This window comes from Paralichthys olivaceus, chromosome 18 (assembly GCF_024713975.1).
Source record: "Paralichthys olivaceus isolate ysfri-2021 chromosome 18, ASM2471397v2, whole genome shotgun sequence".
In the NCBI taxonomy this organism is placed as follows: Eukaryota; Metazoa; Chordata; class Actinopteri; order Pleuronectiformes; family Paralichthyidae; genus Paralichthys; species Paralichthys olivaceus.
This window is the reverse complement of record NC_091110.1, coordinates 4762024-4784655: the sequence shown is the minus strand read 5'-3', so window position 1 is coordinate 4784655 and position 22632 is coordinate 4762024. Positions and strand designations below refer to the sequence as shown.

Here is a 22632-nt window from a genome sequence, read left to right as displayed (position 1 = left end):
TCTCCACCTCGCCGCTGCAGCCCACGGTCTCTTCCATTCGCCTCTCCGATCACTGTCCTCCAATCTCTCCAACTCCGCTGGTGATCGGAGACTCCATCAGGGCAAATGTCCACTTAATTAACTTTACCTCACTCCCATTGAGTATTAAACGGATAGTAGTCCACGTCGGATCAAATGACACCAGTCTGTTTGACCCGCTGAGCAGCACCGGGAGGTCTGCCCTCATCTCGGGTCCAATTCCCCTCATTGGGTCCCGGAATCGGCCGTCTCCGCCCGACCCTCGGCCTCCACACCTGGCTCCGGTCCTCATGCTCCACTCTCATCATCGGCTTCATCCACAACTCTGGCTTGTTTGCACAGGCCGGTCCGGATCTGTCCGGGTGGGTGATCTGCAGCACGTTGTGCTGTTTACACCTCGTGACCGACTGTTTACATCACCTGTCACCCCCTGCTCTTCTTCTGCCACTCTACACAGTCGTGCTTTCCCACGCTGCCACCAGCTCCCCCTGTGGCTGAAGTCCAGTACTGCCCACTCCTCTCAGGGTAACTCTCAGCCTGGACTTTATTTGTGATGAATAAATAAAAAGCTCAGACATGGCCAGATGGAAACATGTCTCTTTCAAACACTTACTAATAAGAATGTCATCATCAATGATTTTATCAGTGAACATAAGCTTGATGTTATTTACTTTTAGACATGTTAAATTGCTCACCAGAAACAGGTATCTCTCCAGGTGCACAGCTCCGGTAAAGCCCCTTCTTAAAAATACAAATCTTGATTCCTCTATGCTGAACACCTACACACCCATTTCCAATCTGCCTTTCCTTGGTAAAATTCTGGAAAAGGCCATCTCTAAACAGTTGGATGATTTCCTACTGATGAACCATAAACACAGGCTGGTTTTTAGAAAGGGACACAGCAGCGAAACAGCACTGGTGAGAATAATAAATGACCCTAAAGCACTATATTCAGGATTGATGATTGTATCGCATTAAGATCGATCGATTTTGGCGGATAAATCACGTGATGGAATCATGTGAAATATAATCCTCTGAGTCCTATTATTAATATTAAAGTAATCAATTCATTTATTGAATATCATTCTGCAGTCAAATCAACATTATTTAAAATTTGAAGGAACTTGCCCAAGTCTACACTATAGTGTTAAAACCATTCAAGTGTTTATATACTGGTTACACACAGACCAATCCAGTCAGAACATTCAAACATAATTTGGTGCTTATTTTTTTTTATTTTTAAAAGGACAAAAAATATATATATAATAACTAGGATATAGAAAGCAGAGAGGAATGTCATGATAGGAAACAAAAAGCGACAAAAAGAAAAGCTTATAAAGTACATTTACATTTGTACGCTTTAAAAATTCTTTAAAATATGAAGTTTCAATAAATACTTCAATACATTTAGGCATGCGGATATAGTTTTTTGACATGATTTACATTTCATTACAGTATTATCCATAAAATGACTTTAATCTTCATTATTGCACTTATGTTGTGATGGGTTTCGTCCTCAAACCAGCCACATGCATAAGGTCATAAAGGTCAAAATAAAAGATGGAGGGAATCTACGAGTCACAACTTGGAGTCTACAAAAAGCTCAAAAATAAAAAGCAAACAGCAGTGTGAGGAGGTGAAAGTCAAACTTGTAATCTAATGTTTAATATCAGTAAAGGTGTGTGTGGGTAGAAGAGAAATTACTGTCACTCTGAGTAGGAATGATGTTTTACACTTGGCAACAGTGACTGCGTGTTTCACAAAGTTCAGCATAATGAGAAACGCACTCGTTCTGCTTCATGTCGAGTTAAATGAGAGGATCGATACCCACTTCAGCTCCAGTCAGCAGGCAGTTAGCTTAGCATAAAGACTGGAAACAGATAGAAACTGTTAGCCTGGCTCTATCCAAAAGCAACAAAAAAAAATGACACTTACCGGTAAATCAGTAATTTACAAGAAAAAAAAACCTTTGGATATTCTCAGAGATTATAAAGTCACAAATGTGGGAGATTTGTTTGGCGTGATGGATGTGCCCTTAAAGGGATAGTTCACCCAAAAATGAAAATGCACTCATTATCTACTCACCACTATGCCAATGGAGGGCTGGGTGAAGTGTTAGAGTCCAAAAAAACACCAGTTACTTCAATTGTATTGGATTTGGCTGCGACGTTGTTTACCCCTGAAACTCCTTAAGTATTCTGTGGACTCTTCACCCCGCCCTCCATCAGCATAGCAGTGAGTAAATGATAAGTGAAATTTTCTTTTTGGGTGAACTATCCCTTAAACCCTCGACTAGAGTGAGGAAAAACTACTAAACCAACAATCCTGTTAGGAGGAACAAAAATGTAGACACGTAAGAGAGAGTCACATGTGAGGGATCCCTCCCGCAGGACGGAAAAAAGTGCAATAAATGTAGCATGTAACGCTCTCTTTATCCCCTCAACCTTCGCCTGCCACAACCCTCATGTAAATCTGAATTTCGGTTCAGCCTGATTCTGGGCTTAAATCAGCAGCATTTCCCTACAGTCAAATCTAATTGCAAAATAATTTGTTAAGGACATCCACTGCAGAGGGTTTGTTAAAAAAAAGCTAATTAAATATTTTCTCTCTCATCTATTTCTGACTTCATCATCCGACAGAATATCCAGTTTTTTCAGCGTAAATGCCAGAAAATATATTTCTTTCTCTCACAACAGGACACCTCAGCTCTGTGATATTTAGTAATAAATAGTTTTTACAGCTCTCATACGTCATTGTAGAAATAGGTTTCCATAACGACGTGTAAAAGACCTGACACGACATGAGGTGAGGTACAGCTTCTGTCATTACACCCGTCAGAATTTGTCAGTGTGTTTCTCTGTCAGTATTTGGTGAATGGCTGTTTGTAAATGTATCTCAAAGTAAATACACTACAAGGCCACAACTTACATCATCTATTACAATTAATAAAAGGTAAACAATAGTATTTGTTGCATTTGACACAGTCCAACAACAGGATGTTAATTTGTGAGTTTCAGAGGATCTTTGGATTTGTTTATGCTTCTCATTTAACTCTGAGCAAGAAAGAGAATAAATGTGTTTATTTCCCTAAATGTCAAACGATTTCTTTAAATGAAGCCCTGCTGCTCAGTGCCTATTAACTACAGGAACATGTGTTTTTCAGCTGTAGACAGGTTTGACACAGATCATACATAATAAGAGACTGGTATAAAAAAAAAAAAACCACACACACGAAAAACAACTCCATGACAAAAACAAACCTGGAAAAAAAAAAACAAAGGCAGTGGAAACAGAGAGAGACTCTCGGGTAAATAAAACGACAGTTAAAAAGACAAAGGAAATAAAGGTAAACAACACGTGTGATCCCGATAATGTTGGGTGTGGCGAGCAGGAAGCTGCGTCTGCTCCGATCTCTGACTTGACGACACGCTCCTGTTTGTTTTTAATGCTGCTCCGCATCTGGAGTCTGTTATGTACATGTGCGTAAAAGCTTCTTCTTTTTTTTAAGGGCTGGAAGTTGCTTTTCAAAAAATGCTTAACATTCTTTCAAGACTTCATATATGCCTTTTTCAACTAATTGATTTTGTGTATTAAATAGTAAAAAATGTCCGTTACAATTTCCTAAAGCCCAAGGTGACGTTTATAAATGTTTCCTTTTGTCCGACCATTAGTCAGAAACTTAAATATTATACATTTAGGGTATAAAACTATAAAATGGGTGGGAATGGTTACGTTTGAGAAGCTGAAACCAGAGAAAAAACTATGAATTATTAAATTACTGCTGATCTTCTGTCGAGCGATTTAATTTTCATGATCAGTTACCACCACAGTTTACTTTCTGATGGTTTCCTTTCTGTCAGGTGTTACTTGTATATGAAATAAAGAGTAAATTAACACAGGGTGACCACAGCGGAGCTTGTTATTCATCAGAGGGAATAAATATTACTGCATATCCATTCATCCATTCTTGTGTCAGAATACTGTGTGTGGGCAACTTTAAAAGTTGTTCAAGTTGAATAACGATCAGTAACGAGCTAATATTTCCAACGCTGCTTCAGAAATGATGAATTGAAACGTCTCTGATAAAATATATACTTTTGTCATCTGGTCCCTATTTCTATAGCGCTGTGTGGGAGGTAAGCTGGTTATTTGGAGCTTAACCTAATCTCTCTTTTATACTAGAGTTCCATCAGCTACATTATGTATATATTATAGTGTGAAGTCTAGATAATATCCTGGATTCAGTTAGCTCGCTCCAGCTACAGCTTGAGCCCTGCTTTTTTCTCTTTCATGCTTGTCGAGATTTTGTCCGATTTATTTATTCATTAAAAATATAAGGAATATTAGAAGTCCCACTGTGCAATGTAGCAAGTTTCTTTGCTGTGGATATTGGATACAGGGATGTACTTGTAAAGTAAAGGTCACACGGAATCTCAAAATCCTGTCCTGAGCTATAACCCAGAGAAAGAAATGTGATGCTGTGAATTTAAACCTTAACTTTCTCCGTGAGCTGTGTCTTTGTCACCCTCACGGTCTGAAAACCTCTCAATAAAATGATAGAGATTTAAACAGAGTCCGATATACGTCCTCCAAAACCCCTTCCTCCTGTTGTATCATATATTACTTTGTAAAAGTGAAAATGCTAAAAGAAGTATGGCTTATTCTCCAAATACACCAGTCAGTGCTGGTTCTGGTATTTTAACACCAGGATGATAGAAATGGCCCAAAAACCAAGTTGTGCAACTTTCAGTCATGTAGCTCCACTTCTAACATCAAACTAATGAAGACTTCAACATTTTGGGAAACTCACTTACTCTAGCTGAGACGATTAGAACAAGTGTTCTGCAGAGCTGCTTTCACACGTGAAATGAACTCGTGAGAATCTGGGGTTGGGAACGTGTCCGAGAAGAGTTGCTGCGTTGTTCATGTGTGAAAGACAAACTCTGGAGAAAGTCCGCACCCAGTTGGGCGGACATTCTCCGGAGTTCATGTCTGAAAAGTGAAAGAACTTCCAGAATGTCAAATTATTTCTTCCAGTGAGTGTGAATTGTTGTGTGTCTACATGTTTAGGCGTTTTTTTTTAATGCACTGAAATTTCCTGTGTGTTTGTAATGTAAAAAACATACAGAGAAGTTATTGGTGGAGAGTCTGAATGCTTTGAAAGTGAGAGAAAGGTGAAAATAAAATAGAAAATACTCACTTCTTCAAACAAACCCATCACAGCAAGCTACAGTACAGTACGACTCCGACACGTCGATGAATTCACCGGGAGGTCAGAGGTTGTGTCCTCGCCGAGAACGCCACAGCAGCGACTTAAAAAAAACAACCTTAGTGGTCCGTCTTTTACAAACCACACGCACAAGTATGAAACAAATTGAGCCATTGTCTGATATTACAAAAAAAAGGGGTTTCCTTGTTCAAATTGCACCGAGGTATCACCAGGTGATAAAACTCTGAGGTGTCCCTTTAACTTCAGCCGTTGTACAGTAACTCTTCCTTTTGGCTCCACACATCCATGAAAGAAAGCAGTTTTTAAAAAAAGGTTCTTCTGATGGACTAGTTTTCCCAGTCAGTGCACGGGAGGCCCTCGTCCTCAGACTCGGACTCTGGTGAAGCCTCTTTGATTCTCCTCAGAGCCTCGTGGATGCTGCGGGTGAGAGCGTCGGCCGAGTGGGGGAAGCTCCTGGCGTGGCGCTGCTGCTGCTCCGGCCGGGTGCGAACCTTTCTCAGCCGGACGCCCTGCCTGATCTGAGCCAGGATGTTGTCGCTGTCGTCGTCCGGGTCCGGGGCCAGGACTCGCAGCTCGGCCTTCCTCAGGTGGAAACTGCCGCGTTTGAGAGAAGCCAGCACTTCGTCCATGGGGGAGCTCGCTGCAGACACACACAGAAACAATTTACATGACTAAATAAAACACAATAAACTTTTGCCTAGACAAGGAAATGATGATTTGGTTTTTGTCGCCAGGCAAAAAAATGAGAAGAGGAAAGTATATGTTTCACTTTGCATTGTGAAAATTAATTTGAAATGTTGAGAATTAAGTTGAACTAAATCAGAGGAGAGATTTTCTTTTGCTTTATTTTACATATCATGGGTGAAGTGAACTTCAATATTGACAATTTTATTTTATTTTCGAAATGCAAATGAAAAACCAATCTCTACTCGTGGCCTGCACACTTCTTAGAAGATGTTGGCTGCTGAAATGAGGAGGGGGAAGAAGAGACTGAGCTTCTATTACATTTTTTAGTACTTTAGTAGTATAGACAGACGTCTGGAGACAAATGTCGAAGTAAAAACTTTGATGCTGAATGTAGAAGTGATGTGATTCTGCCACATTGTAAACTGTTAATCAGCTGCTTGACAAGTATTTGATTTGCTGTCACCAAATCAACCAGGAATATTCGTTTCAACGAAACACCGTCTTTGTTTGATAAACGTCAGGATAGCAAGTTGCCTCCTCACCTCTCCTCCACTGTGAGGAGTCCAGCGAGGCCGTCTTCCTCAGCTTCGTCCTCGCAGTCATCAGCTGGCTGCTGTCAAAGAATCGAGGGCAAAATGGAGCCAGGGGCAGCGAGGAGGATTCTGACTCGTGTTGCAGCACCAGACTGCCTGCTGCAAGGGTCCTGTCCCCGTCCTCGCCCTGCTGCTGCTGCTGCTCTGAGGGAGGAGGCGGCGGAGGGGGTGGGGGAGGCGGAGGTGGAGGAGGAGGGGGAGGTGGTGGAGGACCCGCTGACAGAACAGATGGGGGAGCTGAGAGGGGAGGCAGCGAGAGGAAGGGAGGCGAAGAGGCGAGGCTTTCGAGTTCAACCGTTGGTAGAGACACGGTGTCGTAGCCGCAGGCGTCAGGAGGAGCGGAGAGCTGGGGGAGGTCGGAGATGCAGTCGGTCTGAACGCTGGCTGCCTGCGTGTTCGGCTGCTGCCCCGCCCTCCTCCGACTGTGACCCTGACTCAGACGCAGCCGGCTGGACTTCAGGGTCACCTGGCCCGGGTAACGCTGTGTGGGGAATAAACAGAGTGAGCGGTGATGACGGGACAGAGGAGGCCGGTCGAGTTGAACGTCAGACTGCGGATGTTCTCACCTGATTGAGGCTACGGAGTCTGTCCAGCGTCCTCTGCCTCTCCTGATTCACCCGGGCATTTTGTTTGGCTTCATCGTCTGCTTCAGCTTCTCCTCCCTTTACAGGAAACAACGGAAGATAACAACTGATATTTATGACTGTGTGCAAGTTAGTGCAGATCCAAATAAAAACTCCAGATCTAGTGAATTTAAATGTGGCCTCTAAGGAGACTGTCGGGCCTTGGTGCAGGTATATGCTCTGTGGGTGCCATCTTAGTTGTAGTCCGTTGATTGATTGATTTGTTCACATGCAAAATAACTCTGGTGTTTTCCTGTTTAGTGCCATTTGATTTTGCTGGTGTGAAAGTTATCAGTTATATATTCATGCACATTCTTCAGTAACACCTGTTCATCAGTACAAGTGTTGGGATTTTAAATATCAGTCTGAAGACAAACTGTAGAAACAGGTTTGAGTTGTGTCCTGTTCCCTGTATGTGAGCTGGTCCTCATTAAAAACACTTAAACAAACCCCCAGTAATGTCACAAAGCAAGACCCCACCCTTTTCCCTCACTTTACTTCCTGTTCATCACTATTAATGATATGCAGGGTCTAGAGGAAGTGTGAATTATTAATGCTCATAATAAATTATTTCTCCACGAACCTATTAGAGAATACAAATTAACACCCTGGCAAAATTCAGCAGGACTTTCCTTTTCCATGGCTCTGTGCTTAAAGCTGACAGCCTCTTGGTTTACAACAGACAATAACAACAACAACTAAAAGGATCATTTGACAAATGTAGTTTTGATAAATTCAAAAACACAACATCTGAGAACATTCAGTTTACATGACGGTTGCATTATAAAGAATAAAGTGCAAATCCAGATTCAAATTCATCATCTCAACAGTCAGTATTACCTTAAACCAGAACTAATCAAATTCTAACAGCTGATGCCTCAGGTCTGTACAAGATGCAATAAAATTATAAATGATATTCAACCTCAACAATCAACAAAAGCTTCTCAGTGAATCAAAATGTCTTTGATTTGGAGGAAATTCGTATTAATCTTATGCTGTGAATTGTTAGATAAAGGTAAGTCATCAAGTGAAAACAACTGTAGTGACCTCTCTAAACACTGAAGCTGTCAATCAGTTTTTTATGCCATTTTCAATTTAATTGTGCAGATTATTTACCACCTTCTGCATGTGGTTGTTAAAGGTTCTGTCCACTAGAGGGCACACAAACATTAGGTTACCATTACATTAGGCGTGTTCGCGTAGTTACAAGAGCCAACTTTGCTTCAACACCATCATCGAGAGAAGATTTTGGCTGGTGCTCACACATTCAGATGTTTGTTTGAGGGTTAAGATTTGGTTTTAGGGTTAGAATCAGGTCTAGGTTAGGGTTAGGCTTTCAGTTGTGATGGTTATGGATACGGTGAGGGGCTAGAGAATGCATTATATCAATGAGTGTCCTCACAACTATAAAGAGAAAAGTGTGCGTGTGTGTGTGTTCTTCTCTCCTTCCCTCTTTCCCGGAGAGTGAGTAAACACAACCACATTGCAAGCATTATGTTTTCACATGCGGCTAAAGCCAGAGGGCTGAGTCCGAGGCACAGCTCGTCCAAAACACAGCAGCCGGACTTTTTACATCTCTTCATTGTCTCCTGGTAAACTTTAAAACTGATTTTAAGATTTTATTGCTAACGGTTCTGAACTTGCACCTGAGAACATTTCAGATCTTTAAGCACCTCTAAGTGCCCGCAGGTCCGACATCACACAGTCCCGGCTGAGGAGCAGAGGTGATGGGGCCTTTTCTGTCAGAGCTTCTACTGAGGAGATCCGTCTGGTAAACTCCTATCGGATTTCACTGTCAGTTTTTACAATGTTATTCTTATTTTTATATCTGTATTTGTGCTCTAATGCTATGTGATCTTCAAATTGCTTTTAACTATTGCTTCGTAATTTTTATTTTTAACTTGTAAAGCACCTTGTAACTGTGTTTTGAAAGGTGCTATATATTATCCTACATTAGTAGTATTAAAATACATAAAGGAAGCACACACATAAAATAAAAATACACATTAATTTAGTAATGGGAATCAAAAAGTATTGATTTTCTTAATATTTTAATTGTATTTGACTCTCAAAGTTCAGGATAGTTGTGTGCACTGTTTTGTCAACGTCTGGGCATCCTATTTCTATAACAACAACCAGACATGGAGCCTATCCCATGACCCCACTCAATAGCCCACTTCACTGTAAACATGTGCACCTCAAGAAGGAAGGAAGGGCTTGACTCTGGAAAGAATTACTGCCTGTGACTGGTCTCCTTCAATCCCCTCACTCCTGCAGCTTCAAATAAAATGGACTCATAAAAAATAAATAACAAAGGTCAGGCCACAGACACAGTTTTCATCTTGTTCGTCCTAGAACCAAACATTTCCTGCTTCCTGCCGGTTCTACCATCTGGTACAAAATACCACTCTGTTTAACAATGCAGCAAATATGTACTGTGTGTTCATCCCATCAGATCAGGCCATGATGAATCTTTGAGTTTTACCTGTTGCAGTGCCTGAGGAGACCTGGTGTAAGCAGGGCCGCCTTGGCGCTGCTGGATCTTCTGGTTGTGATTGACAATACAGATTTCCTATGAATGAAAAGAAATAAAACACAAATCATCAAAACATCGGAACTTTCCTGGAGGCATCTCCACAACACTTCAGCGTCAGTCGTCAGCACTTGCCTTCTTGTTTTTGAGGTAGACTTTCTTGGTGGTGATGCGACCCCGGCGAGCCTCCAGCTGCCGTGTCCTCTGCTGCAGGACGCTCAGGTCTTCTTCTCTGAGGGGGGATGGCGGCGATGCGGGGTCTTCTTCTCCCTTCATGGCGTCAGGGCTCTCAAAGGCATCGTAGTACACAACCTCATCCTGACGCTCTGGTGTAACATGAGAAGAGATTCATCAAAAAGCTGCTGTGACCAAACACATAACAGTTAATATACTTATTTATAAAATAAAATGTATGACTAATTTGATGCTGCAGCATGATTTCAAAACAGACCAGAAACTAGGTCTTCTTAAGAACAATACAACAATGGTTAATGTATTTATAGAAAATTATTTGGCATCTAGATTTGATTGATGATGATCAATCAGTTATTTTTCAGGCATAAATATTAAAATATCTCCTTAATGATGAGAGTTATTTTATTGCTTTTCTTTACCACACAACAGGAAAAACTGTTTGGGTTTTGGAACAAAACAAGCAGCCTGAAGACGTCACAGTGGTTCTGAAAAAACTGAAAATGGCATTTTCTCAGATTTCTTAAAAACATTTGATAGAATACTAATATATGAACATGATTTAATGGTAATGACAATGATCAGAGATCTTGTCTAAATTGTTACTTGATTTTGAACCCAATAAAATATCTAAGACAAAAAACAAACAAATATGTTTGGTCCATTAAATTTGGTTATTTTCAGAATATTGTTGTGTATTGACTGACACAGTTGAAAAATACATGAGTCAGTGCTGTGTGGCAACAAACTTGGTCATGGAAACATTTTGTAAATCATCTCAAACATATCTTTGGAATCTCTGAGCTGCAAATTCTTGTTATTGATCGGCAAATATATCACCCAATAAGAACCCGTCTGAAATAAGCAGACACCATCATGCTACACCCCCCTGTGTCTGTCAGATTGTATATTTTCCCCACACAGACGGAAAGCACAGACACTGCAGTCTGTCCCACCTGTCATCTGCCTGCGCAGACTCTGCAGCTGAGCGGTGAGCAGCAGCTCTTCACAGCGCAGCACCTCGGCCTGGATGTCATACAGCTGCATCTGCAACTCGTAGTACAGCTCCTCCAGCTGGTCCAGGCGCAGCATGGCGTCCTCCCCGCCTTGCAGACTCTGCATCTAGATTCAAAGCCACATGATTATGTTACACTTCCACAGGACTAAAAGGCAAATGCTGCAGATTTAGCTGATTTTCCAAAGTGCTTTGCAGCGCTACCTGATGTGCATTTGTTTTAATGGATATAGAACCTGAGGCACTTTTGCTGCTCTCGCTAAGTGCTGCTCCACACCACACCAGTTTAGGAAAGGTAAACTGGAGTTTGAGAGTATTCTAAAGATAATATTGTTACCCCGGCGGTCATTCCCATTGAGTCATTTCCACTGGTGCAGACCAGGATGTTATGGACTCCATCACAGGATGTCTGAGCCGTGAGGTCATTCTTCCAACATGGCCATTATATCTAGCTGTATTATTCAAATGTCATCTCTCTGTGGTGTCATTGGGGCTTTGGGGTTAGGGTTACTAACATACTGAGCATTGCAACCTCTTTAAAAACACACCCAGTTAAACTTCCCAATCTGACACTGTCACACAACTTGGTCTACATGACTGACGCATTACCTCCTCCTTCAGGCCGTGTTTCCTCTGCTCCAGGCAGATTTCTTTGGCCCTCATCAGCTGCAGAGTTTCTCTGGAGAAAGCGTACTGCAGACGCTCCATGCGTTCAACTGCTGCTGCCCACGCCGACTTGCCAAACTTCTTCTGGTCAGCACGCATACGCTCAAACAGAGCTGCAACACAGATTCAGTACACGGTTGTCAGACGTGGATTAGAGCTGAAACAATTAGTCAATCAATAATTGTCATTTTGTTGTCAAGTGAATGTCTTTGAGTTTTAGATTGTTCGTCACACACAAGGAGACATTTGAACATTTTTTTACTGTTTTTCTCATGCTGTAAAACCAAAACATTTAATTATGAATTATGAAAATAACCGAGAACATTAATGCTGACTGAATGAATAAACGCTACATCAGTGTTTGACAATAGCTCTTTGACTCAAAACCTAGTTAAGTGAAACCTATTCCTTAGCAAAACAGCAGTCAGTTGTTTCTTTGCATAGCTGAGAGGGTTTGAGGATTAAAATAGTTTTGGAGCAGCGTGCGGGGAACTCTGGCATGTGAGAGGTCAGAGATGAGGGTGCAGTACAGGGAAGGTTAGTTTGAAATCCTTTCTGTGTTCACCTTTCTGGGATCTAGTTGTGGTTTCGAAGAACTTGACGGTCAGGTCCTGTATGGAGAGAACGGCGGCGTGGGCCTTCCTCTGCCACTCCTCATCCTCCCTCCTCAGGCCCTCCACACGACGAGGACCCAGCCGCTCCGTCTCCAGTGAGATCTGATGGGGTTAAAACAGGTCAAATGAACTGTGTCAGCATGGGCAGCAAAGATCAGTCAGAAGAAACCTCTTTACATCTTTAAATCTGACACACACTGTATGACAGCCTCAGACAAGATCCAGACAACTGTGCCCCAATATTATACAGTCTATTGGAAAATATATACTATTCTCTATCTCCGAGTTGTTTGACATAACAAAACTTTATATTAATGGATTTATGGATTATTCTTGTTCATCTGCTTGGTAGATATCATAGACTCTATGGGTAGATACTCATACCCTCAGTTTTGGGGGATACAAATGGAAAGTATATTGTTGCTATGGATTCAGTGGGTTAGCTGCAGATAACTCCCTATTGAGCCCAGTTTCCTTTGTCTACTCTTTGCTTATTTGTAATTTTGGACAACTGGCACCATTAAGAGTTAAAAGTTAAAAACATGATGATTCACTCTTGGGCCTGTTCTGAAACTCTTCAGCATCTCCGTTTCCATCTATGTCTCAAGAAATGTAGGGATGTTAATGGACACAATGGATCATGATATCCTTACTGTCACACTGAATCTAAAAACGTGTATTGCAAATGTTTTTGAAGAAACACCAGCTGAAGCTTTTGGAACTAAGGTAAAAGTCACGTGATCTGAACATCACTGAAAATCTGTGTGTAGATCTGAAATACAGTGTGTGCAGGAGCTGAAGTGAGCTGCGGTAAGGGCCGACAACAACAGGCATCTGCTGGCTGTGATATCTGCCAAAAGAGAAGGGTTCACCAAGGACTGACTTTATGGGATGCCCAAACTGTTGCCCATTCTACAGCACTGTTTCTTTTCTGTTGAAATAGAAAATAGCAGTGCAGGAACGTAAATTGCTAAAAAAAAAAAAAAAATGTAGGGAACACTTAATCCTCACTGTAAAACACCAAGTGAGTTCAACTTTAGCTCCTCCAGGATGGCTCATCCATACGTGCGATCACAAGAAGGTGTGCTGCTTCTCCCAGCACAGTCTCAAGAGCATGGAGGAGATACCAGGAGACCGGCCGTTACACGAGGAGAGCTGGACAGGGCAGTTTGTTGTAATCAATAATGAGAGCGGAATTGGTCCATTGATTCAATCAGAGCGGGCAGGAAACATTATATCCCGCCTCCTGCAGCATCACTGGGAAAGAAACACCAGGAATGGATTTGGGAGAGGCCACGATCTTCCCCATGAAACAATACAAAGTGTTTTCAGTGGCCTCATCAGTAGTATTATTAATATGACAGAGTCTGTACAATACAGAACACAGTGGACGTTGTACACCGTTATTTTAAAAAGCGAGTACTTCTTTTCTTTTTTCTCAAGTTAATGTGGTACTTCTACTTTTACTTGAGTACATTGCTGTCAATTTATTAGTATTTTTACTTTAGTAAAATATTTTAAAAAATCCAACAAGGAGTATCATCATTGACAAACCAGACTGACAGCTTTAAAATAGTTCAGAGCTCTATCTTCCTGATGTTTTTAAACCCATCACGCACATGACCACCTCCCTCCCTCCACAGCTCACCTCACAGTTTGAGAACCCACTGCTGCAGACCCTTTTCTACAGTTGCTCTGTAATACTAGCAACTAGCAGCAGATGGTGCTAACAGCTACTCATGACAGTGAGGAATGCCTGTGCTTGTTTATGTCTCGAGTCACACTAACCTAGTGTCCTACTGGGCTGGCATTTAAAGATTTGGAAAATAAAACAAATCCTCGAAAACAAAAGAAGTCTGATTGCACTCAGGAGGGAGTTGAGGTTACGTGGCACAACTCTGTCAAACAGCATTCTTTTCTCACAGCTCGCCGGCTCATGTCGTGTCAAAAGAGTGAGAAACGGGGAAAAAACAGTGCCACGTGGAGTTCTGTCCTGGGAGTTCACTGAAACACACAACCTTCAGGAACAAAATGTACACAGCTTAACTCAGGGCCTCCTGCACAGAGTCATACATTAATATTTCAATGTATAGCAGATGTGTGGAGGTGCTCAAAAATAAACAAGGATGTGGCAATCGCCAGCAAACCTTGAAGGCCTTGATTTATGTTAGCATACCCACTTCTTTGTACTGGGAGCGTGTGTGTGTCTGCACGTGAGGGACAAGAACTGGGAGGGTCTTTTTCAGTGGGTGAAACCATGAGCGAGAGGGGGAGGAGAGATTACGTCAGAGACCAGCAAGAAAACGAACAGAGAGAAGCCAAGAGCAAAAGGTTTCATATTAAAGTAGAAATTGAACTCGAGTCCCTTTGAGCTATGATCTCAGCGTTCAGATATGTTGACTGTTCAGTGTGCTGTAAGTACAGTAATGTAGAGCAGTGAAAGAGCTGCACCCACATGCAAACACATGGAACAATAGTCCCAAGATCTCCCAGCCAGAGAGCAACAAGTGGATGACTCCTTTGTCTTCACACTGTGACACTAATGGCATCTGAAACATCTGTTGTATAACCAGGGTTGGGTAGTAACAGATTACATTTAATTGGGTTAAAGTCAGATCACAAAAAAAATAAGTAAAAATATAGTTGCAGAGTCAAGGATTGCATGATGAAACATTTGGATTATGTCTTTATAATATTGTGAAATACTTGTTTTCATGCTAGTAACCAATGAAAAGTATGTCTGATGTACTGGGTGTATTTGTTAAGTGTTCCACTGTCGAGCAGGAAGGAAATGACCAGCGCTGAGTCAAGATGGATGGCTGAACGAGCAGAAGTCTGCAAAATATCCTCCCATTAATTCCTGGCAATATCTCCATGAGTCATCTTCAACTAGAAAATGTACTTAAAAATTGTGAAAGCCAAACTAAAGCTGAGAACACCTGAACTTCAAATCTGCGATGTCACAAAGAGTTTCCTTCTTCTTGACATCGAAAAAAATAGGGGATAGTCTTACCTTGGGTTTTGCAATTTGTTTTGCTTATGTTGAATTTGTTTGCTTTGTTTCATTTTCACCACCGTGCTGATCTATGAGATTGAATTCGATCAGGATCTAATTTGCTCCCATACTCATCAGATTATTGTTTCCACCACAGCAATAAGAATAATAATGTCAGACGGTTAACTTGTTAGACAAACACACTATTGCTGAATTTGTAAAACACATGTTTTTGAGGTGTTGAGAATATTTGTAGAACTAAGAATTTTGCAGCCACATGCACTTTTATATACAATATTATTCAGATTTAGAGGTTTTTGTGCTTCAACGGATTTTTTCATTAATTAGAAAAAGGGCCAGGTCATTTGTATCCAGTAACCAAAGTGATCTGACCCAACCCTGTGTATCTTCAACTCCTTTGCATGTTGTTGCTGACGTGCCGGCTATTGATTCAATGAATTGTCTGTTTCACTGGTTTCATGCAAAGCAGAAAGAATCAACGCTCTTTTCTGGCAATAAACAGCTCCTGTAAATGTTCAGAGGCCTAAAGGTAGTTGGAACGTAACACTTCACACTTGTATACGTTACATCGTGTCTGTCTGGAAACACGGGGAAACACATGTTATTATCCTCATTGTCTATGCAGCTAGTTGCTTAAAAGAAGCTGATGAGTGATTCGCTTTCTTAAAGGATGACATGATGGAGAAACATCTTTAAAACTCCATCGTCTCTGATCGGTCACTCTCCCTCTCAGCTGCAGCCTCCTGATGTCACCCGGTAACCTGACCTAATCCCGACCCGCACAATGTTTACACCATTCATTCATCACCACTCCTAAACATACAGTGGGAGACACACAGAGGAGGGAGACGTGTCATTGAGAACGCTACATGTGTTGAAGCGTCACCATAGTTTTGTGTTTTAGCTGAGACGCGGATCTGCGTGGTAACTCGAGATCCTCATGTTTTGTTAATGTTTGGGATAATAAAGCATTACGTGTGTTTCCAGGTTCTCCAGCAGCTTGTTTATTGACTCCTCTTTTTGAGGCAGCGTGGAAGAGGTGATTGAATGACTTCCTTTAGCACCTCTGCTTAACAGCTGCTGGTGACAAAACACAGACGTGACAGACTCACTGAGAATAGAAGTGACGTAAGTTCCCGCAGTATACTGCTGGGATTACAGCATGGACACCGTCATGGTGGCCCTTATCTCATTTGGTTAAAATAGCCTGTAAGAGCCTTTTTCTTAGTGATGCGGTTTTGGATACGAGGCAGTCTTTATCAGGCAGATGCAACAGCCTCCTTCCACGAGTCTAGAGTTGAAAATAGAAACGGTGCTGAGAACCTTTCTTGTCCATTAACTTGATGCAACTAAAAATCATTGAAGCACAGCTAAAGCTTGTGCCAAAGAGCTCCATTGTCATAAGGTGACATTGGCCCTGTGCTTTACTTTGAGTCTGAAAGTAATTACAACATCCTGCTCCCTGAACTAATCACTGCACCACATGTGTATTAATCCACTGCTGAAATAGGTGCAGCGTTTCCCTTTTTGAGAATTGTTTCCTAAAAACAATGGTGCGCATCTGTCAAAGAAAATGATTTTGTCTTTTTTAAGAAATAAAACCATGTCAGTGAAACACATTTCTTATTCATTTCTTAAATATTTAGTAGGTATCAGTGTACAGAGGGGTGAGAGCCACAGAGAAGAGGAGACCGAATGTAAAACACCCTGGAAAGGTCAAACCTATACTTGTATCAGAGTTTAGAAAAGAATCTGCAGAATTGGGTCCCGGATTTTATCCAGAGTTTTCCATTTTGCACATGAACATCGCAGCAGGAGATTCTCTGCTCAGTCGGTTCACAACACAGAAATCTCTGGAGCGCTCACTTGGTGCAGCAGGCAGAGGCATGATGCAACATATTAATTCATGTATGTGTATTCTATGTATATGGCACAGCTTTTATCAGATATTTGTATTCTCTGTTTTGTTCAGTTTTGCACGTGTCAAGTTATAGAAACGTCATTACGCCCACTCGGTCGATGTGAACTGTTGCTGGCCCCCTATGGGGGGGGTTGATGATGCAAGCGACAGATGCAAAGCGCTGTCGCAGTCGATGTGCATGTGAACTCAATCACATGATCCTCGCAGTGGAACCAATACGTTCCATCCTGCCTCTGTCTGCTGCACCATCCCCTCACCTGAATACTTTGGAGGATTTTTTACTGTTGTGAACGCACCTTAGCGGACAACCCCCCACTGTGTTCTGCATGTGTGAAAGGAGAACTGTAGAGACAGTCTGGACCCAATTCTTCAGAGTTCGTCGACAGGACATGTCTAAAAACAGCTATACAGTCCCTCTGGAGAGTGTCAGGAGATTATCTGGAGTTCAGTGCGTATCTGAAAGCATCTTATGATACAAGGCCTCAAATGCAGGATTTGTGATATGTACAGTTTTACCTCTGGGTTTTCTTTCTACAAAGCTGTCTCACTTCTTACTGTTGTAAATCACCATTGTACCTTATGCTGAACAACTTCAGTTCAAGACACCGCATAACTGCTGACCACTTAGATCACTAGAAAAACCAGAGTTGTTGATCTACAGGATCTTTGTCTTTCAATGTGTCCACTTTGGTTTTTAAACAAAGCTTCCAACAAACTGAGGGAGAGCTTATTACACTAAATAAATTCATAATAATTTTCAGTGAACAAAGATTCTCGACAGACCTCGTTAGACTTTGAGATGATAATTTGAAATGGTAACTAAAACCTCTGATGTCTTTTATTGGATAAATTATCCACACAAGGTTTAATGTTTCCCATTAGAATAAATGTCCATTTGTTTATTTGTTTGTCAGCCTGATTACTTGGTGGAAGGCTGGGACATGGGCCAAGAAAGAACCCATTACACTTTGGTGTGAATCCAGAAAAAGGGGAAGATCTAGGAGTTAGTTTTTTCTTCCACCTTGTAAATGTTTGTTGTCATTTTTGAAGATTTCCCAGGGAATAATTCATGGATCCTGCACAACTGTATCACATGTTTGTATTAATTTAATTTAACTTAATAAGATGTGCTTATGTGCAGACTATCTATGCACACTGGTGTTTCTTTCTTTTCTCTAATCATATGATCATGTTGTTTGTATTTCACCATGCTGAATGTCACTTTTGTCTGTTACTGTAATTCAATTTCCCAGCAGATATCAGTGTTTGTTCTCATATCATATTAAACACTTAATTCAGGGTTCAGACGATGTTGCTGCCTCTTCCACATTAACGTGCTCATGGCTGGAAAACCCAGAGTTAAGTGAGACAGTCGATAACCAGCTCTGTTGAACAGCTTCTCCAGGATGACCAATGTTAGGTTTATTGAAGCCTGATAACAGAGAGGTATGTTAAACTAGCTCACGTGATCACCCTGGCGACTGTTGTCATGTAATAGTGGAGTTGATGTGAAACAGTAACTGGAGCTCACTGCGTTACAAAACTAACTCACACAGAGAAACCACATTTTTAATTCATGACAGTACTCAGACCCTCCAGGGAACAGGACACCCGTGCTGCAGCACACCGACATGCAATAGGACTGTCCCACAATGCACCATTCACCAAAATAGTTGACACCCTTTGTTTCATTCTGGTGTTCATTCATTCATCTGTCCATCTGCTGTGTCATTAACGGACTCAGATAAAACTGAGATGTCTAAAACTGGATCAAGTGGAAAGCTGCATCTCTGCAGAAAGACACAGATGACAAAACAAGTTATTTTGGACGTTACCTTGTTTCATGTGTGAGAATTTTCTATCTATTTTAAGCTGAATTTCTTTCAAGTAATTTGATGAGTTTTCAGAAGTTGTGATGGACATGATTCACCTCACGATTAATTGATGTTTTATTTTAGAGACAAATTAAAGGTACAGTGTGTAGAATTTAGTGATATCTCGTTTTGAAATCACATGTTTCAGCTGAACACCCCTCACCTCACCCTCTCCTTCCAAACATGAAAAAGACACTGTGGCAGCTTCAGTTGTCATAAAAACTCAAAAGGTGTTTAGTTTGTTCTGTCTGGACTAATGTTAAAAACATGGCTGCCTCCATAGAGAGGACCCCCTTGATGTAAATATAAAGTATTTAAATATAAAGGGACTTTTCTGTGGTAAAGAAAACTACAATTCATACAATGTAGATGAAATGAACTAGTGAAAACATCATGAGGATAGACCAGTAGATCCCTTTCACCTAAATCTTACACACTGGACCTTTAATCAGAAACAATTCAATAATGAAAATAACTATTGATTGCAGCCACAATCAACTGTAAAACTGTTTAGCATCTGATTGACACGTTTGAACCGTGACTCCAGTTCATTTACAGCTTGAGGCCACATGGATGAACAGGTGTCACGTGCCTTTACACTCACAGTAAAACCCAGAACAGGCTGTAATTCCAGCAACTGATACTCAGCTGCGTCTCTTTGTTTCCCCATCTTTATTTTGCCACATCAAGCAAGATGCAAACTGCATGTAAATTAAAGAATCCTGTGTCCTAAGTCCCAAAGCGCTCTCCTTCCCTTTTTTCACAAAACGATAATCTCCCTCATGATTCCCTGACTCATCAGTTTGGGAGCAACCACCCGTGTCTGCCGGCATCAGGGACTCTTTTGCATACAGCTTTGTTTTCAGTTGTTGGATCGCCCTGAGGGGAGCAGGTGGTAAAACTTGAGACTTTGGCATCGAGCAGAGTTCAGATTCTCAGGTAGAGCCATAAAGCGTGTCACTCGGAGTAACGTGTGAGCGTGGCTCACTAATGTGTTTTTAATAGTTTTTCGAAAACAATGGAGCTCTGGCGCACAGGAATAACATATGTCATGCTTGGGAAACACATGTGATACTTGCCAACAAGATCAGTTCATTGTTGGTTTCCCTTTTTTTTCATGAGATTCATAGACAATAACAAGATTATGTATATATCATATCGCCAGATTTGAAGGGGAAAGTGCAGCATACATTATGTTGGTTCTATGAAATTTCTAAACTTAGATCAGCACCCGCCCAAGAACCCAAATTCCATCATAATACACAGTCATAAACACACCCACGCAGTCAGTTGTGCTGGTTAGTGACACAATGCTGGATAAGCATGCTTTGGGAGGAATGTATCTCAGAGAAGGGAAAGTACTTGCAGCACAGCAGAGGGCGAATGACAAAGAGTCCAAGACAGACACAGTGGCAGAGATATGGACAACATGTGTCCAGTCATCATCGCTGCACAGCCAAACTCAGGCTAACAAGACACAGACTTGGTCCGACTTTGGCCACAGTTTGCGTCTATAGAAGAACTACTTCTTCCCAGAGTCATCAAACATGAACACACACACACACATGATATACATCTTTTTAGATTCACTGATCCAGAGATACTACTCGTATAAAAATTCATAAAGTAGCTTATAAATTGATAGAAAACAAATCTTTAAAACTTGTCTGATAATCATCAGGTTTTCAAGATTTCCCATTATGTAGAATTAACGCTGTGACAGTTGTCTGTACACCTGCAAACACAAACTGCTTAATGCTGCAGGTTTGCCAAAATGGAAACAAAGGCAAAAAACAAACAAACAGCAGCAGTTAGAATGTTGCTGCTGTTGTGTTGCAATAGCTGCCATGATATTTGGATAGGCTAACCACATTTTGGCAGGCTTCATAATATACAATACACACACACAGAACACATTTGTAACAGTAATATATGGTGAAATAACATTCTGTTAAATGTCTTCCCTGGTTGCTAGTTTTAGCATTTATTTCATTACATTTTTCCAGGAGCAACACAGATAATGACATTAACTACTAATAAAACTGGTTATTTATTTATTTATCCATGAGGTCTGGGTAACACTAATGATGCTAACTTAATAAAATGTTTTCAGTATTGGATGAATTGTTGTCGGTGGATAAAAAATATTCGTCCATTCTCAGACTGTATTTCAATATCATTCCATGCATTTGTCCAGAAATCACCTTAATGAACAGTGTGTCACTTCTTCCTGCTGGGCCATTAATCAAGTAGGACTGTGACCTGTTGACCCGACCAGGCATGTGTTCACACTGAACCCAGCTCTATGAAGGCTCAGAGACAGGAGAGATTAGCCTGCAGATTTACTTCCCTTTTCAAGCCTCTAATGAAGTAAAACAACAAAGATGGAGTGGAGAAAGAGTGTGGAAAACAGAAGAGTGCGCTGAGGCTGCAGAATTACTGAGTGGTTTAGTGGCTGCTGTAATAATACTTATGCTGGTTGTTAAGCCGCTCTGGGCGGGGGGAAAAAAGCCTCTCTGGCTGATCCTCTGCCCTCCACAGCCCCCAGATGCAAAGCTAGACGGTAGCACGGATCGGGTACTACACCATCACTACCACACGTAGCCTCAGCAACTAATGCTAATGTCATTACAGTGGGCTTAGAAGGGCAGGCTCAATGGAGGACTCTATCGTGCAGTGGTTCAGGGCTCGTTTTCCAGCGCTAACCTCGGCTTTTCAAACCACAAAAGACGGCATTGTGACTGGTGGAGTGCACTGTAGCGTAGAGGCAGCCTGACACAAGTCAAAGTGTGTTCCAGGACACACCAGTTACCAGGCTACAGCGAGGTCTAAACCTACTTAAATCAAGCCCTAAAACAGATGGTACTGTGTGTGTGTGTGTGTGTGTGTGTGTGCATGTGTGTGTGTGTGCGTGTGTGCATGTGTGTTACCTTTATCTGCTGTCTGCGCAGCATTGCCAGCTCCCTCATGTCCCTGAAAGGCTGAAGTAGGTAGTGGTATAGCTGAGTCGTTGCCTCCAGCAGCTCTCCATACGCCTCGTCCTCCTCGGGGTACACCTGCAGCAGCTCCACCATGCTGTCCATGGCTTTATGCTTGTCCAACACCTGGGACAAGACGCACAGAGGAAAAAAGACAAAGTTCGGAAATTGGTATGGACAAAGATCCACTTCAAATCGGACAAGGCTGGCGTTGTTTCATATTTGTCTAACTGTCAATAAATCCTAAGAAAAACAGATGTCAATGAGATTAGGACTATAGCTCCAGTACTTGTCCATCACAACATTGCAGTTACTACTACGTTGGTCCAAAACCCCCCAAATAATTTGGTTTGCAATGATATATGACAAAGTGCAACAAATCCTGACTCTCATAACAATAATGTGCAAGTATTTGGCATCGTTTCACTAAAACAAATTACTAAAAGAATTTCCCCTCAAGGGATTAACAAAGTGTCTCTTCTCTTCTTCTAATTTTGCTTCAAAAATGACTGAAACACTTTTGAGAGGCAACTTATTGATTTATCTGTCTCAGGTCCACCAACATTGTGTCAGTCAGTCTCTGAGTGCTTCCAGCCTGTATGTGGCCCTCAGCACACCAAGCTTGTGATTCATATTGAAGGATTCAAAAACTGCCTTAAGCTCGATGGTTCC

The 22632-nt window shown here is 41.5% G+C and overlaps 1 protein-coding gene across 1 annotated transcript in view; it reads right to left on the bottom strand.

The window, feature by feature from the left end:
* Positions 1–1233: 1233 nt before the first annotated feature.
* The window catches only part of jmy (junction mediating and regulatory protein, p53 cofactor), a 30694-nt gene continuing 9295 nt past the window's right edge, over positions 1234–22632 (bottom strand). The window contains exons 2-10 of the mRNA XM_020081524.2: positions 21913–22086; positions 12123–12273; positions 11501–11670; positions 10833–10998; positions 9820–10010; positions 9637–9723; positions 7095–7190; positions 6478–7009; positions 1234–5888 (exon numbers count right to left, since the gene is read on the bottom strand). Coding sequence (XP_019937083.2) covers positions 5575–5888; positions 6478–7009; positions 7095–7190; positions 9637–9723; positions 9820–10010; positions 10833–10998; positions 11501–11670; positions 12123–12273; positions 21913–22086 — 1881 coding nt within the window. The 3' untranslated portion in view covers positions 1234–5574. The remainder of the gene's footprint in view (positions 5889–6477; positions 7010–7094; positions 7191–9636; positions 9724–9819; positions 10011–10832; positions 10999–11500; positions 11671–12122; positions 12274–21912; positions 22087–22632) is intronic.